The 16,236-nt window shown below is 54.9% G+C and overlaps 4 protein-coding genes across 4 annotated transcripts; 2 read left to right on the top strand and 2 right to left on the bottom strand.

The window, feature by feature from the left end:
* Positions 1 to 1,005: 1,005 nt before the first annotated feature.
* SPSK_08588 (uncharacterized protein) lies at positions 1,006 to 3,526 on the top strand (the record flags this gene model as incomplete). The annotated part of the gene is made up of 2 exons (XM_016735181.1): positions 1,006 to 1,040; positions 1,120 to 3,526. The coding sequence occupies 2 exons, from the start codon at positions 1,006 to 1,008 to the stop codon at positions 3,524 to 3,526; spliced, it is 2,442 nt and encodes an 813-aa protein (XP_016586823.1).
* A 1,261-nt stretch (positions 3,527 to 4,787) lies between these two features.
* Positions 4,788 to 6,871, bottom strand: SPSK_08759 (uncharacterized protein; the record flags this gene model as incomplete). The annotated part of the gene is made up of 2 exons (XM_016735347.1): positions 4,788 to 5,381; positions 5,465 to 6,871. 2 exons carry the CDS (start codon positions 6,869 to 6,871, stop codon positions 4,788 to 4,790), a joined length of 2,001 nt encoding a protein of 666 aa, XP_016586822.1.
* A 3,810-nt stretch (positions 6,872 to 10,681) lies between these two features.
* Positions 10,682 to 12,994, bottom strand: SPSK_08654 (uncharacterized protein; the record flags this gene model as incomplete). Its single annotated transcript, XM_016735245.1, has 1 exon — positions 10,682 to 12,994. The coding sequence occupies one exon, from the start codon at positions 12,992 to 12,994 to the stop codon at positions 10,682 to 10,684; it is 2,313 nt and encodes a 770-aa protein (XP_016586821.1).
* A 639-nt stretch (positions 12,995 to 13,633) lies between these two features.
* Positions 13,634 to 15,552, top strand: SPSK_08850 (alpha-1,2-mannosyltransferase; the record flags this gene model as incomplete). The annotated part of the gene is made up of 2 exons (XM_016735436.1): positions 13,634 to 13,704; positions 13,773 to 15,552. The coding sequence occupies 2 exons, from the start codon at positions 13,634 to 13,636 to the stop codon at positions 15,550 to 15,552; spliced, it is 1,851 nt and encodes a 616-aa protein (XP_016586820.1).
* Between the last annotated feature and the right edge of the window lie 684 nt (positions 15,553 to 16,236).

Raw genomic sequence — 16,236 nt, 5'->3', positions numbered from 1 at the left:
CCCTGGCGAGGTGCATTTGGTTAGACCCTGTAGCCTGCCTACCATCCGTGGAGCGCTTTGTTCCTGCCGCCCTACATTTGCGCCTGCGCTCTCGCAAGCCTATGGTTGCCGCATGTGACGAACAGTGAAATTGCTCTGCAATCGTCGTCACCGTTGTCGCCACTGTGTGTGCCGCCATTTTTTTAATTCTGCGGAAAAGCTCCCCAGCTTTCAGACGCATCTCAACCCACGTCTACGACGCTCCATACCCTCGCCATCTCCAACTTGACGGCCGCCGGGCAGCCAAGCCACCGCTTCCACCTGTTTCACCCACTTCGGGTGCGCCGATCGCTCTTTTTTTGTCCACTGAAAGCAAAGAAGGTAAGCGCGAGTCAGTTCCTTCTGGAACTTTTTGTGATATTTCTCCAAAATTCGATTTCTCACTCTTCTCTTTATTCCTTAACGTCGACTGCTTGCTTCCACCACCTCGAGCGGCTTTTTCTTCTGCCTCGCATATCACGTTGGCGACAAAGCTTCGACCCCTGTCCAGCACCATATCTGCAACAGCGCATTGTCTGGTGCGACAGCACCCGAACCTGATGTCTTACTAAGAAGGTATGGATGAACTGTTGTGATCGCGAGAGCAAGTCATGCTGTCCTCTCGGTTTTTCCGGGACCGTTGTTGCTATCCCAATACCATTTTGCCCCTCATCTATTCACAGCTCGCCCAACTACCACGCCATTCTCAGAGCTGGCATTCCATCAGCAGGCCGGTGTAGTTAACTTGCCTCCTGCCTGCGAATCGTCTTGTCACGCTCCAATCCCGCACTCGCTGTCTTATACGACCCCTATTTCACCTTCAAAATACTGTCCATCTGCCTTTCGATAGCTCGAAGCTAATACAACCTCTAAAGTACGATATAGACTTTCTACGTTCATCCCACCAGATCCACTGCACCCGAACCACCCGAACGACCCCCGATTGACCACCTTTCTTCTGGCTGCTCCTCCGCCAGCAGTCTCGTCATGGGGCGTCCCCCAGCTTATATATTTATAGTCAGGTTCGTATGCTTTGACGGCCATAGTGCTGTGCTTGGCACCTCCTGCTTATGCGGCCGCTCACCAACACGTCCCTCGCAGACATGGAAACCGCCTCGATGCTGCTGACAAGTTGTGGCACCTTTCATCGCCTACGCCGTACGACCCCCCACTGACATACGGCGGCTGGTCGCAGTCCCGTGCCATTGGCCAGCGCATTGCCGACATCCTGCGCGAGAGTACACCTCCCGAGTCCGCGCCACCTGCAGACGGAAAGCCGGCGCCCAAGAAGCGGCGGTACAAGATTGTTATCCACAGCTCGCCATTCCTCCGATGCATACAGACGTCTATCGCCATCAGCTCTGGAATCGCCTCGGATTCGCTTCCCCTCGAACATCCCCGAAGCTTTGAACCTTTGCCCCCCCTGCGCATACGAACGCCCATACAGAATGGCCAGTCTTCAGCACCCACCAGCAACCCGAGTTTTGACTCGACACCAAAAACTATCACGCCAAGGCTCAATAAATCCGTCATGCGACTCGATGCCTTCCTGGGTGAATGGCTGTCGCCAGGCTACTTCGAGCTTATCACGCCCCCACCCAGTTCAGTCTTGATGGTTGCCAGTGCGAAGGCTGAACTCTTGCGGAGGGAGGACTACTCGACCTTTTCCAATACGACGAATCACCAAGCAGTACATGCCCACTCCCACTCGGCCAGCTATCTCTGGGGTGCAAACCGATCCAACTCATGGACTTCACGTCCATCAGAGGGGGAAGAGCTTCCGAGATCCGGTTCGCAGCACATCCCGCCAGTCGAGCCACCAATCGGACTCTTTACCAATACCAGTGCAGACGGTCGTCCTATGAGCAGCAACGGCGACATCCAGAGCCCGCGCTGGGACGCGTCTGGCCATGCCGGTATGCATCGCCCCAATCTTGTCGGATATGTGGCGCCCGTGCCTCAGTTTGCCATGTCGTCGCGTGCGCCTACACCATCGGGCTATGTTGCACATGCGCGGGACGCTTGCGTGGACTTCGACTACCAGTGGGACTCGATGCGGGCGCCTTATGACTGGGGAGATGGTGGCGAGTTTGGTGAAGAGTGGGCAGCCATGCACCGTCGCTTCCGGAAGGGCCTACAGAAACTGGTTGACTGGTACTCGATCACCGATGCGCCAGCCAAGATGGTCACAAACGCGGTTCAATTTAGAGCTGGCTCTTCCATCCTCGAGTCCAGCGGGAGCTGCAGTGAAGACGCGGATTGTGCCATTGATGACAATGACAGTGACAGCGATACTGTGGACGACGACTGCATTGAAGAAACTGTTGTGGTTCTTGTGTCACATGGCGCAGGCTGCAATGCGCTCATTGGCGCAATCACACAGCAACCAGTCCTCATGGACGTTGGTTTGGCCTCGCTGTCTGTCGCGGTCCGGCGACCTGGCATGAATTCTTTGACCTCCTTTTCCGACGGCGAACACTCGCACACGCACAACTCTAAGTGGTCGGGAGCCATCCACAGCGGGCATCCGGATGGCATTGTCCCACTCAATAAGTACTTTGAGATGAAATTGCTAGCCAACTCGGACCACCTTCGGTCCGTACCCACTACACCGACAACACCACGCGGCAGCATGGCTTCCGTGATTGGCGGTACGCGGGGTCGTCATTCAAACTCACTTTCTGGCACGCCGGGAAATTTCAACCTCTTTGAAAGCGGGGTCGTTGGCCACAGGAGCTCATCGGCAGGCCATTTTCATGGAGGCGCCGACTTCGTAACGCGGCGGCCGTCTGGCGCGTCATCTCGGCCACCTCTTATCAAAAATCCGGGCGGGAGTGCAGCCCGATCGGGCAGTACCAACGGCCGAGGTTCCAGTGGGATCACGATTGGCAGTGGTGTTCTGACATTCTCGCCGCCTACCATAACGACTACTAGTCGTATGAGCCATTCACGGCCCGACTCAGTTGGACTTTGGTCACCCGCCAGCTCCACCAAGGACCCTGATGAGGACAACTTTGACTTTTCGCTCACCGACGAGGGAGACTCCAAGGACGATGACGACATGGAGATTCTGCTCAGCTTCGGCCCAGAGAGCCCAAAATCCCCGCCACAGCCGGAGAAGAAAAAGAAAGCACCGTCAATCCGCGGCATTTCTAACCCCATATATCCTTCATCCCTGTCTATCGCCCACTCGGCCGACGGTGACCATGACGACCACAGCGAACGCACTGGCGATAGCCTTAAAGGCGGTTACAAGGGCATGTCTTCCGCTCTACCACGTCTCGACACTAGGGGCCCGACGTCCGCACCGTCAACCGACTACGGAGCGGAGCTGGTCTCGGCCGATACATTCACGCCTCCTACCACCTCGACCACCGCCAGGGCGGCCAGTCCTTCCAGTCCCAGTCTGTGGATTCATCCCCGTGTCGTTTCACTCAACAGTGACGAGCTGCCACACGAGATGGCAACCTCCAAGCGGCGCTGGACCGTGACGGAGCCACCAGTTTGAATTAATAATGTTGATCTCCCATTCCTTACCATTTTCTTCACGTTACTTTCAATTATTATTTTTGGGCCAGTTTTTCCGAAATACATGATAAGCGGGTGCATGGTACGCGCAACATAAAGCTGAAAGAAGTGGCGTCTCTTCTGAGTTTTCATTATATTTACTCTTTTTTCATGACAATTATATCATAATACTTTTAATGGTAACATGAACTCTTTCTACGAACTTACTCTCCTTTTACTTGACGTGCTTTTAAAGGGTGAATTAAGAAGATATTTTGCGGTGAAAATTTAATTCAAATAAAACAGATCGATGACATACAATTAAATTCAAATTACATCTTAAATATTTAGAAAAGCATCAGTTATAAATATCAAGGAAGAATGGGCATTAAAGATTGTAAATATTCAAACTTCTACAAAAAATATAAAAAAAAAAGATGGGAAAAATTAAGGAAGAAAACTCATAAATGCACGCACTGCTTAAACTTTGTAATAAGACGTTTAAAAAAAAAAAAAAAAAAAAATTGAACAAAAGATCAGCGCTGGACGAAGCAGTCGAAAGTCAAAACATGTTGCAATGGAAAAGACGACAAAGCATTGATGCGACTAATGAAAAATCCTAAACATAGACTACTAAATTGTACAAAAACTACAAACACAGCTAAATAAGTTGCAAAGCACGAGCAAGAATGAGCAACGCAATAGATATAAAGCTGTGGTATAAGGCCCATATGAGATACAAGGCTGTAAAACAAGACTAAGGAAACAAAGTAATGCATAGCTTGATGGGCTTTCAAGTGTAAAAAAGAAGTGAATGTTTGATGAGAAAGTAATGTGATACAAAATAAGTAAAATGGGATACCAAGCATAATAAGAATGGTACAAATAGAAGTTAAAAGTTAAGAATGGGTGTTACGAACACATCCTTTGTCCTTCGAGACCGCATCCACGCGTCAAGAATAAAAAGTAAAACATCACCACATGAACCAAAAAAAGTAAGTAGTTCAACCGAAGACCACCGTGGAAGAAGTGAACCGAAGGGCAAAAGGAGGCGCATATAAAAAACTAAGCCCGCTCTCTACTGAGGCAGTTGCTTTGTCTTTTATATCAACTTCATCCCATTACCACCAAACCCCACCAGTGAAAACGCCGCCGAAAATAAGAACGCTCCCGTATGTTGTAAGGCGCCAAACATGGAAAGTAAGAGCTGCCCGAGCCCCTGGTTACATAAGAAAAGAAAACACAAGGGGACGCGCAGCCGTTTACAAGGCTTGGCCAGGGACAGGCTTGCGACCAATCGAGTTGGTCGGGCGCACTGGCTTGTTGACCGGGCTCGGCCCTGGCGGCGTAATATTGTGGGGCCCCGTGCTGGCAGGGCTCTGTGGCTGGCTACCACTGGTACCGCTGGAAGCACCAGAGAGCTCGGCAGGTGACTGAGGGCGGCCGATGCTGCCGGACAAGGGGCTCACGGACCGAGCACCAATGGTGGCAGGGGACGCAGAACGGGGGCCGCCGGGAGGGCCGCCATAGGGCGACTGCGGACGCATCTGGCCGTTCATCATCTTCTGCGACGGCGGGCCGCCTTGTGGCGTGTTTGGGCGGTTGGCAGGCGACTGTGGCCGGCCACCCTGACCAGGAACCATGGAGCCAGGGACTCCCATTGGGCCGCCCATGGGGCCGGGCATGCGTCCAGGACCGAAAGGACCTCCCTGGGGTGTGATGGGGCGACCGCTAGGGTTGACAGGCGGGCCTGCCCGGCCACCGCCCTGGAGAGGACGGGGCTTCACAGGACGCGTAGACAGACAGGTACGCGGGACGACACCCTGCTTAGAACGGTCAAGGCGAATGCAGAGAGCCTGCAGAAATAGTTAGTATATAAAGCGTCTGAGTGCAAGCGACAAACTATCACTTCGTAGAAGTGCTGAGAGTATTGACTTACCCATCCATCGTCGTACTCGTGCAGAAGGCGAACAAGTTGACCGGCACGCAGATCCAGTTCATCGTCAAGCGTGGGCTTGAAGTCGAGCTGGACACGGTGGACCGTAGACACAGGGGGGCCACCAGCAGCTGCGATCGCAGCGCCACCAGCGGAGACAACCGCGGCCGTACTGGTTGCCATTGAGTGCATGCTGTATTCGGTGGCTGCTGGGCTCGGGGGGACGGGGCCTAGATTGCTGTTGTTGCTATTGGGTGCAGGCAGCGTCAGGTCAAGTGCATTGGGTCCATCCTTGCGCGTGGACGCCTTGCGCGTCAGCATGCCAGCTGCGGCACCGGCAGCAGCGCCGCCAGCGAAAGCAGTACCTGCACCGCCAGGAGAGACGGGCGAGACACCGTTGGCATCTGGCCCTTGCGGATTTGCGCCAGGGAAGCCGTGTTGGGCAGTCGAAAACGCCGAGGTGAGGCGCTGGGCACCGTCGCCAAAGGGGTTGTTGCGGTCGTTGCCCGTTATGGGGCGCTCCCACGCACTGCCCGGCTGGCTGCGGGCGCTCATTGGCGGCTGGTCCCGCATGGCGATGTTGGCACCACGGCTCTGGCGGCGGCTGGGGAAGCCATTGTCATATTGTGAGTTTGCAGCCGCACCAGCAGCAGCACCAGCACCGGCACCGGCACCGGCACCGCCCAGGAACTGAGCAACCGGCTTGAGACTTAACCGGGACCTCGGAGCACCACCAATCGCTGCGCTATCGGCGAACGGCCCGTTCTTCTCGTCGTCGGCTACCCGCCGGTCTTCCACCTGTTTCCGGTGCCTGCGGAACAGGAAGAAGATGATTGCGAAGACAAAGAAGACACCTGCCAGGACACCAATGGCAATGCCTGCCTTGGCTCCGGTGCTGCTGCCAGAAGACGCGGTTGCGGTGTTTGTTGCGGAGGCAGCAGCGAGTGTTGGTGATGCGCTGGTGGTGGTTGTTGGCTTTGTCGTGTCAACAGCCAGTCTTGTTTCCGAATTCGGTGCGGTCGTCGCGGCTATGGATTTTGGCAGATCTTTGGCATTCTCCGAAGTCGTGTCACTGGTCTTGGCAGCCGCTTTGCTGGTAGTTTTTGTTGTCGCGGCCTTGGCGGATGTTGTGGCGGTTTTTGTTGGCGTGGTCTCTGTTGTCTTTGCGGCCGGTTTTGTGGGTTGCGTTTTGGTCGTCAGCGGGCCAGTATACGTGCTCGGGGCGTCTGTTGTCAGGACTGTCTTGGTCTTTGTCTTGTGCTGCTGCTCCTTGGTTGATGTTGATGTTGACTGCGCGTCCTTGCCATGGGGGTCAAAGGCGTTGCCGACAGCGCTGGTGATGGAATCCCACAGATCCCTACGGCCAACACCGTGTGGGCGAACCACGCGGGGACGCACTTGAGCCATCATTGTGCTGGATCTCTTGAGGACAAGTCGAATGCGATGCTGATAGAACACGGGCGCCCAAGAACACCAAGAAACCAAGAACAACCAAGAAACACCAAGAAAAACAAAAAACTTGGAAGACGAGAAAATTGAGTTGACGAGAAAGAAAGAAGGTCGGGATGTCGATCGAGTCGAATGAAAAACGAGATACGATGCGAAGAGGCGCTCGGTAGATGGTGTATCGTATATTTAAAAATCGGAGGACCCTGTAACCCCTCCGGCTCACACTGGAATGGAATGCGCGAGTTGAGGCTGGGGATGTCGGTCGAGCCTATGAGGTGTCGCCAGAACCGGTGATCATCGGTCGACTGGAATGTTCGTCGGCTTCAAGCTAACAAAGTCCCGTACCTGGCGGTGGCTTTTCTGTTGGCGATCAATCCCGAGAATCTGTTCTCGTCCGTTAAAAGTCGTGAGAAATTGAAAGAAGATACCGAAGTGGTAAACAATATCGCAGAAATGCGAGAATAAAAAGAGAGTGGGTGCTCCGTGTGGGCGATAGTCGAAAAACGACTGAAAAATGAAGAAGAAAAAACGAAGATCGTGTAAATGAGTGACAGAGACAAAACTCGTCTCGCGAATGCTATGGTCACCGTGTCAAAAGAATTGGCGATGCAACAGGAAACGACCTGCACAACAAATGAGCGTGGATGAGGAAAGAAGGAAAAGGTTTCGAAAACTGGAAATGGATGGAGGTCACATTGGATAAGAGATTCTCAGTGAGAAGGGGACTGCCGATCAGTCGGGGCAGGAGGATTACTGGCAACCTGGAAGTGCAGAGTGACGGCGGAGGCGGTGGATGCTGCTGACCAGGGGTAAAGGTCTCTTTCGTACTCATCCCTGGTCCGAGAATGCAACTTCTAGTCAGCACAAGCAGCACAGCCAGGTGCTTGGCACTGAGTGAGCTGCTGTGTGCAAGGGGCTTCTCTGCCCAGGTTGCGGATTATGTCACGGACAGTAAGGAGGGACATTGTTGTTTGTTTCTCGTATCCTATGTTTTTGGACGTCCTTTCGTTGCCCTAGACCAGTCAAAAATCCAGACAGCCATCGCTTGACTTTGACTTCTTCGTTCGGTCGTTGCGATTTTTACCGAGAACTCATTATTTGCTTCTTCCTCGTGGAGAGAGCACGAGGGTGACGCATGGGTTCACGACGGAGACGGCGACAGAGTGGAGTACACACAAGCAACAGGAAGTCTCTCGTCCGTTCCCAGGAACCATTCCAACGCCATTGGCCCGTTCCCCTGACTTGGAGTGGCCCAAAAAGTCGGTTCTGTCGAATGGGAGGCACGGTTTGCGCAAGCCCCATTTTGCGAAATGAAACAAGGCAGGGGTGGTTGACTCCAACAACACGGGCCTTTCCACAAACTGCAAAGCGTTGTTTGTCTTGCAGAAACGCGAGAGGTGGAAAAGGGATAGGGGCAAAGATGTTGGTTGCATCGCGACCCGTTCTTCGAGCTCTGCTTGTGGGAAAGGTGAACAACACTGTGGACAAGAAGATCCCACAGCCTTCTCGGAGGCTATCTGAAGAGGTGTCATTAAGAGATCAGTCGTGGCCCACGTCGCATGGCGATGGAGCAATGTTTTGGATGCCATGTCTTGTATGTCGTACGACGTATCGTCGTGATTGAATGTCGTCAGAAGAAGCTCGACGTTCTGACGGCGCCGGCCCAGATCGATCCGATAAGGTGGATTGGACAAGACAGCATAAAACGCCATAGCGAGATCACCTTCCAGGACCACCTACGGAGTATGGCTCTTTTCTTTGCGCTGTTTTTCGTCTTTCGTCTTCTGCTTTTGCCGCTTGTTACCGCTGGCTTATGACGACAAGACGTAAAAAGGCGCTCGAGGCGCTTTACTGTGGACGTGGATGATTTCCTGGACTCGCACGACTCGGCATTACACACGGTGTAGAAGATTTCCGGCCGCATGCGCTGCACCCGACTCCTCCGTACATTTGTGCAGGGGCCTGTGGAAGAAATGGCGAGGATGGGTTATGTCGATCGTTTCGTTGTGATCACATTTGCAGGCGCTGAACTCTGTGAGGGAGAAGGGAGACGGGAGAGAAAAGGGGGAAAGACACAGGACGGTTCGGAAAAGGGAAAGGATCAACAGTAGGGCAAAGAACCGACCCGCTAAACGGCTGTGTCGCTCTTTCCCTTGTCGACGACGGAGATGCACTTTCATGGTAAAGATCACCGCCTTCCATCTCCGGAAAGGTGCTGTAATCGTCATCGGGAAGGCACGCTACATGCTCAATTTCATCTTTTATGAAAACGGGGGAGAGCGCCGGGTGCTCTTTCCGCTTCTTTTTGTTGCTATTTGATAGATGCAATTCAAAATATAATTATAAACGGTGATCAATATTGAAAACGGTCTACGCCGTACGGAGGACATACAATCTCACCAAAGATAATGGAGAGCGGAAGCGGAGAGGACGCAAATGTTCCACTTCGTATCTACGTGTTTTCCGACACGAAAAAAATCTTTGAGTTTGTTTCCGGAGACAGACGAACGACATATGATCGACGTATCTTTCGTTTACTGGTTTGAGTTTCTCTCAAGACCACATCTTTGTAACCTTAATGCGTAGTGCGTCGTTGGTCACCTCGCTCTCCCGCCAAGAATGCCATTGTCTTGCTCTGCGACCGCCTGTTTGACCTCCTTGCAGCGATAGATTCTCCAGTTGTCCTGCTGCCATCTGTTTCCGTCCCGTGGTTGGAGAACCGAAAATTTTTGTTTGCAGACCCCCCAACAATAAAAAAACCTGTTTTCCACCTTGAAACGCTGGACCGAATTGGCGACTCCTCTTTTTTTTGCTTTTGCTCCTACGCGTGGAACAAGGGACAGCCCTGAGGAAAGGTCCCCGGCTTAAGCACCAAGGCGAAGTCGAAAAACAGGGTCGACAGGACCAAAAATATGGGACGAGCAGAGGGGTTCAAGGCCTTATTCGGTGGCTCGGTCGACTTATTACAGCTCAGTTGGCGCAAACGACGCAAACGGCTTACACTGCGAACGGCATCGTGCCAGTCCAATAAATTTTTGTTCTCCATTTACCTTGCCGTCGACTTAAACGGTGGCGGTAACAGCGTGGTTGAACATGTGTGCGTCGACATACTGCGGACAGACATAGATCGTACGGAGCACTTCGTACTAAAGCGCCGGACGAGGTAGCATCGCAGCGGCCGGTGCAGGTTGAGTTCTCGGATCAGCGACTGTTGGCGAGGACGTTGAAGAAGAACCTTGCCAGTGTGGTGGTTGTAGTTTGGGGTCGGGACAGCCAGTTGCTTTCTGTGGCATTTGCATGCTTGAAAATCGAAACTGTCGTCTCAAGGCCACCTAAATGGGCCTACCGACTTTTCGTTTCTGGATCGTATAAGTCGTATGAGTCGCCAATTTCGTGGCGGTTCAGCGGGCCTCACCTGAGCCAACAATGCCACAAAAGCATGGGGTATCTTTAGAGTCTGCCTTGCAGGCCACTTTTGGGACAAGGGTTTTGCGGGAGTTTATGGGTTCGGTGACTGGGCTGTTCTGTCCGCATTTTTTTTCATTTTATGGCGGGAGATTACAAAGAGTCGTGAGGTGGCTTGGCTTTGCAAGGTCATGAAACAACAGAAACATTGTTTTGAATTAAAAAAATTGTAAGCCTTTTATTTCGCTCGCCATGGAATCTAAATACAGTAAAAGTCCAAGTGGGAAGATGTCGTCAAGACGGCGTCTCCAAATTCGTATCCGTAATATACGTCCCACAGGCTGAGAGGAGTTGTCTCTCATCCTCTCATGATGGAGGAGACTGTTGGCCCCAGCCCGGAGGGGGCGGAGGTGTCTGTCCCTGAGCACCGCCTTGGAATAAGTACTGGAAACTGGTGGCCGCGTCGAAGGCTGGCGCTGCTGGCTGTTGTTGCTGCTGCTGCTGTTGCGTCTGTGGCGGCTGGTACGTGGGCTGTTGATATTGGAATTGGTACCCGGACTGCTGTTGCGGAAGTGGTGCAGGCATCCCGGGCCAAGCTGGCGCGGCCGCCTGGGATTGCTGTTGCCGCTGCTGCTGCTGCTGTTGCTGCTGTTGTTGGTGTTGCTGAAGCAGCTGCTGAACTTGCACATTGTTGAGTAGCGCCGCTGCTGCGGCCATGTTGGCAGCGGATGGTGGTAGTTGTGGCACGCTTCCCGACTGTGGAGGCGGTGGTGGCGGAGGGAAGGGCACGCCGGCAAACGGCCACGGTGCCGTCGATGACTGATGCTGCTGGTTCTGTTGCAACTGTGGTGGTGGTGGCGGAGGCGCAGCGGAGGGGTTGTAGTTGAATGAGGTCTGTCGTGAATTGGGAGAGTAGTTGCTGCCCTGAATAGAGTTATTGGTGCTGCTGCTGCTGTTGTTGTTGTTGTTGTTGCGGTTTCCGCCGTTCCAGCCGCCACGGCCACCTCGGTTGTTATCGTAGCCGCCGCGGCCACGGAAGCCAAAGCCCCCGCCACCCCGGTTTCCTCCCCGCCCATAACCTGCACCGGGCCCAGAGCCGCCTCGGTTGAACCGCGGATTGCCCCTGGACGAACCTCCACCAGCATGAGCCGCCGCGCTGGCATTGTTGTTTGTGTTGGCAGACGGAGGCGGAATGGGCGGCAAGCTGTTCTGGCCAAAGTTCGCGGGCCGCGTGAGAGGCTTGTACGGCCCATCGTCTTCGTCCTCGTCGTACTTGAGGCCGCTGCCGCTCACACTGCCACCACCGTTAACCTCGTTTCTCAGCGGATGGGCGCCGCGGTTGTTGTTGTTGCTGTTGTTGTTCTGTCCCCGCTTGCCTTGTGGGCCATTCCGGTCGTTGTTGCCGCCCGCAGCACCACCACCACGCCTCCGCGCCTTGAGCTCCCGCTTGTGCGCCGCCTCCTTCTCATCGTCCGAGAATTCGGCCTCTTCCGCGCCCACTTCTTCATCGTGTAGGTTGCTGGCGTCGGAGCCCTTGATGTTGCGGAGCTCCTCGGTAAACACAAACGACGCGTGCTTGGTCGGGTAGTACAGATCCTGGCCGGCTTCCAGACCGTTTTTTGCAATGTCTGCCATCTGGGCAAACCGCAGCACGTACATGGGGCTGCGCACGTTGCCAATGACGTCAGCCACGGCGCCCACCACGGTGCGGTCAGCTTTGCACAGGACCGAGCCGGCATCGAGGACACGGTACGCACCGTCCGTGTTGCCGCGAATGACAGCCGAGTTCTCGACAATGTGGAGAATGGGGCCCAGCAGCACTACCTCGTCGTTGGGGCCGATCTCGACCTCGGGCTTGGGCGGCGCCGTCTCGGGCTCCTCGTTCTTGCTGCGGATGTTGCCGCCGCCCCGGTTGCCGCCGTCTTCGTCGTCGTCCGAGTCTTGCATGGCCGATTCCATCATCATGCGCACGGTATCTTGCACGCCGAGCATGTCTGCGTCCGACCTGGCCTCCTCGTCGTCGTCATCGGAGTCATCAGAGCTGTCCGAGTCGGACGACGACGTCTCGTACGGAGAGGAGTCCACCTCCCAGTCGACACCCTCCCCCTCAGCCGTGTCGGCCGTTGGGCCTTCAGCGGCCGCTTCTGTGGGCTGAATCACCAGAGGCAGGTCTTGTGCGCTGGCTTCTTGGGGCCGTCCGTCCGTCTGTGGTTCGATCTCCATGGATCCGTTGAGCATGGCCTCTAGTGCGTCCGTAAGGTAGGGCTGGGCGGCTGGTGCAGCGGACTCGTTCTTGGGGGCCTCAGCCTCGTGAGAGTCGATCATCTCTGCATTCTCCGTCTCTGTCGGCGCAGCGGTCGGTGCAGTCTCTTCCTTGGGGGCATCTGTTTGTGTCGGAGCGTCGCCGTCGTCCTTCATGACGTCATCTTCATTGGCTGTCGAGTGCACCGGCCCAATAGTTGACTCATCAGAGGGCGTCGTGACGATTTTTGAGGCAGACTGATGTTGCTCGGAGGCAGTTGTCGGCGCGATTGGCTCTGTAGATGTGGAGTTCGGGACCGTCTCGGTCTCCGTCGTTGCTGTCGACTCGGCAGCCACAGGCGCAGTGACCTCAGTCGGCGTCGCAGTCGTTTCGGGCCGTGCGACGGCAGTGTCAGGCAGCTGGCTTGGTTCAGCCATAGTTAAAAGAAATAATAGCCGAGAATAGCAAGGGGAGGAGAAAGAGAGAGTGGTATGTTTCGTGATGCTGTTCCAGTCGCAAAGGAGAGCAGCGAAGGCGATTACGCTGAAAAATGTTCTTACCGCCAACTGATAAGAATTTTCTGCCGCCAAAATTTCCTTATCGCTTTCCACCGGAGAAATCTACGCCGCTGTTCCGGGGAGCGATTGTCTCTGTTCCAGCGCCAACATCTCCAACACGACTTTAACACAGTGAGGCGGGGCGGGGGTGAAGAGGCGCCATAGATACGCTGTAAATGCCCCTTTCCAGACTGGGCTAGTGTCTCTTTTGGCGTATTGTATGCTGCCCTGTTTTGAAGCTTCGGCGGGAAGGAGCTCAGCATTACGGAGCTGCTACCTGGCATTAACTGCGATCTCAACAAATAAGCTTTAAGCTGCTCAGTTGTATTTTGCCTTGTGATTCTTGCATTTTTGTTGGGCAGTCCACAACAACACCACCAGTATTTGCCGTCCTCTCGCCACTGCCATTGAACATCTGGCACTCTCGACCGAGTTGAAAAGACGCCACGACACCTGCCGCCGTTTCTCCTCCTCCCATAATCGCTGCTCAAACCACTCTGTAGCAGAGCAAATGGCACAATGGCGCCAACAACAGAACCGCCGGCAAAACAAGAGTTTGTGCATGCATCGGCCAAGCATGCAAAGAAGAAGTGAGTGCCCTTGTACCGTGGACTGGTTTCCCTTCTTGCATGGGCAGTGCACACGCTAACAGCACCAGGGCAAGCCGCAACAGCATAGAACCCATCTCGGCCTTCTACCTCTTCTTCGCCGCCAACATATTGTCGGCCGTTTTTGCGCCCATCCAGGACTGCGACGAGACCTTCAACTACTGGGAGCCTGCCCACTATCTTGTTCACGGCTACGGCCGCCAGACCTGGGAGTACTCGCCCGACCATGCCATCCGCAGCTGGCTCTACATTGGCCTGCACGCCGTGGTCGCCGGCCTTCGGCGCATTCTGCCGCAGGCTTCCAAGGTCGGCGAATTCTACTTTGTGCGCTACGTGCTCGCGTTTGTCTGCGCCCTCTGCCAGACACTCATGTTCCAGGTGGTTAGCGGCACCGTGCACCCGCGGATCGGCTTCTTTTTCATCCTGGCGCTGTGCACGAGCCCGGGCAACTTCCACGCGAGCACGGCCTTTTTGCCCTCGAGCTTCGCCATGTATGCCGTGATGCTGGGGGCGACTGCGTTTATGAACTGGCGCGGTGGGCTCAAAACGCTGCAGGGCATCTTCTGGTTCTCTGTTGCCGGCGTGCTGGGCTGGCCCTTTGCCGCGGCACTGTGCGTGCCCTTCCTGCTAGAGGAGGGCGTGCTGGCGCTGAGCGGCGGCGGCGCTGGCCTGCTGGACGGCTTTGTCCGCGTGGCACGCGGCGGTGTCGCGGCACTGCTGCTCGTGGGACTCGACGCCGCGGTCAATACGTTCTTCTACAAGAAGTTCGAGGTCGTTGCCTGGAACATTGTCAAGTACAACGTCTTTTCGGCGGCCGAGAACGGCAGCGGCCCCAACCTCTACGGCACCGAGCCGTGGCCGTTTTATTTCAAGAACCTGGCGCTCAACTTTAACATTTGGTTCGTGCTGGCCCTGGCGGCCCTGCCGCTCTTCCTCCTGCAGAAGATGGCCGGCACCTCCAAGAAGGGCCTCGTGTCGGGCATGCGCGCCGTTGTGTTCCTGACGCCCTTTTACCTGTGGCTGGCCATCTTCACCCTGCAGCCGCACAAGGAGGAGCGCTTCATGTATCCGGCGTACCCGTTCCTCGCGCTCAATGCCGCGTTTGCGCTGCACATTGTCCTCGAGAGCATCGGCCACGCTACGCCGGGCACCCTGGCCGGCCTCGTCCCTGGCAAGGTCAAGCTGTTGGCCGTCCTCGGCGTCTTTGCAGGCTGCCTCGCCATCAGCGGCCTGCGGATCTATGGCGTCATTTCCGGCTACGGCGCGCCGCTGGCCGTCTACAAGCCGCTGGGCGGCAACGTGGTGCACCACGACGTGGCGGCAGGGCAGGCCGACGGCAGCATTGTGGGCGGTGCGGGGGATTTTGTCTGTCTGGGCAAGGACTGGTACCGTTTCCCGAGCTCCTTCTTTTTGCCGCGCAACATGCACGTCAAGTTTGTGCGGTCCGAGTTCCGTGGCCTGTTGCCGGGCGAGTTCTCCGAGGCCCGCACAGGCTTCAGCCTCTGGAGCGGCACGTGGTTGCCGACCACGGGCATGAACGACCGCAACGAGGAGGACATGAGCACGTACACCGACATTAGCACGTGCGCGTTCCTGGTGGACACGCAGTACCCGGAGAACGCGCGGCAGGGCCGCACACTGCCACCGCATGAACCCGACTACGTGGCGGATACCGCCAACTGGGAGGTTGTGACGTGCGAGCCGTTTTTGGACGCAGGCAACACCGGGTTCCTGGCGCGCGCGTTGTGGATTCCGAGCCTGGATTTCCTGCCAGAGCGTTTCCAGCGCAAGTGGGCACGGCACTGCCTGCTTAAGCGGCGTGAAAAGTAGAGTGGACAGTCTCAGAAGAGGGAATGTATAAAGTGCGTGGTTTCTTGGTCTCATTAGACCCGGTAGCATAAAACTTGGTTTCGGATTCTTATCTTTTAATGGACATTTTCATTTATACATTCACATGCTTGTTTGTGACATGGAAGTGTTTCGGCTATTCATTCGAGGAATGTTTTCTTTTACGTCGATGCGTTCTATGAATAGCACCTACAAAAGACGATGGAAAACAGATCTGTATACCAGCAGGGCATCGTCAGCCTTTGACCAAAGAGACCGCCTCAATTACGGGCGAGCCGTGTGCTGTGCATTTCGTCTGTTGATATAAAGTACAACATACAGACACGGGACGCTTCCCCCCCAATTGTCCGTCCCGTCTCCCATCGCCAGGGATACTTATCTTCACTTTCCACATTGTTTACGCCATTGTTCGCGGGAAACAGTGTCGGACATGCAAAGGGGTTTTATGGTCTAGACTTTGTATAGTTTGAGGGCTATTGTACTTGTCACGATGACAACAACGAAATTGGATTCCAGAGGAGAAATGGGGAGCAAGAGAGAAATTATGTTTGGAGATAATGTGAAAGAATTCGACCAGACATGTATTAATTGTAGCTTTTGTATCGAACTGGTCCCTTCCCGCCCACATTGCACCATCGATTCAGCTAGGAAAAGCAACCCACCACC

Source organism: Sporothrix schenckii (assembly GCF_000961545.1).
Source record: "Sporothrix schenckii 1099-18 chromosome Unknown Cont44, whole genome shotgun sequence".
Classification (NCBI taxonomy): Eukaryota; Fungi; Ascomycota; class Sordariomycetes; order Ophiostomatales; family Ophiostomataceae; genus Sporothrix; species Sporothrix schenckii.
This window is presented reverse-complemented; position numbering and strand designations above follow the sequence as displayed.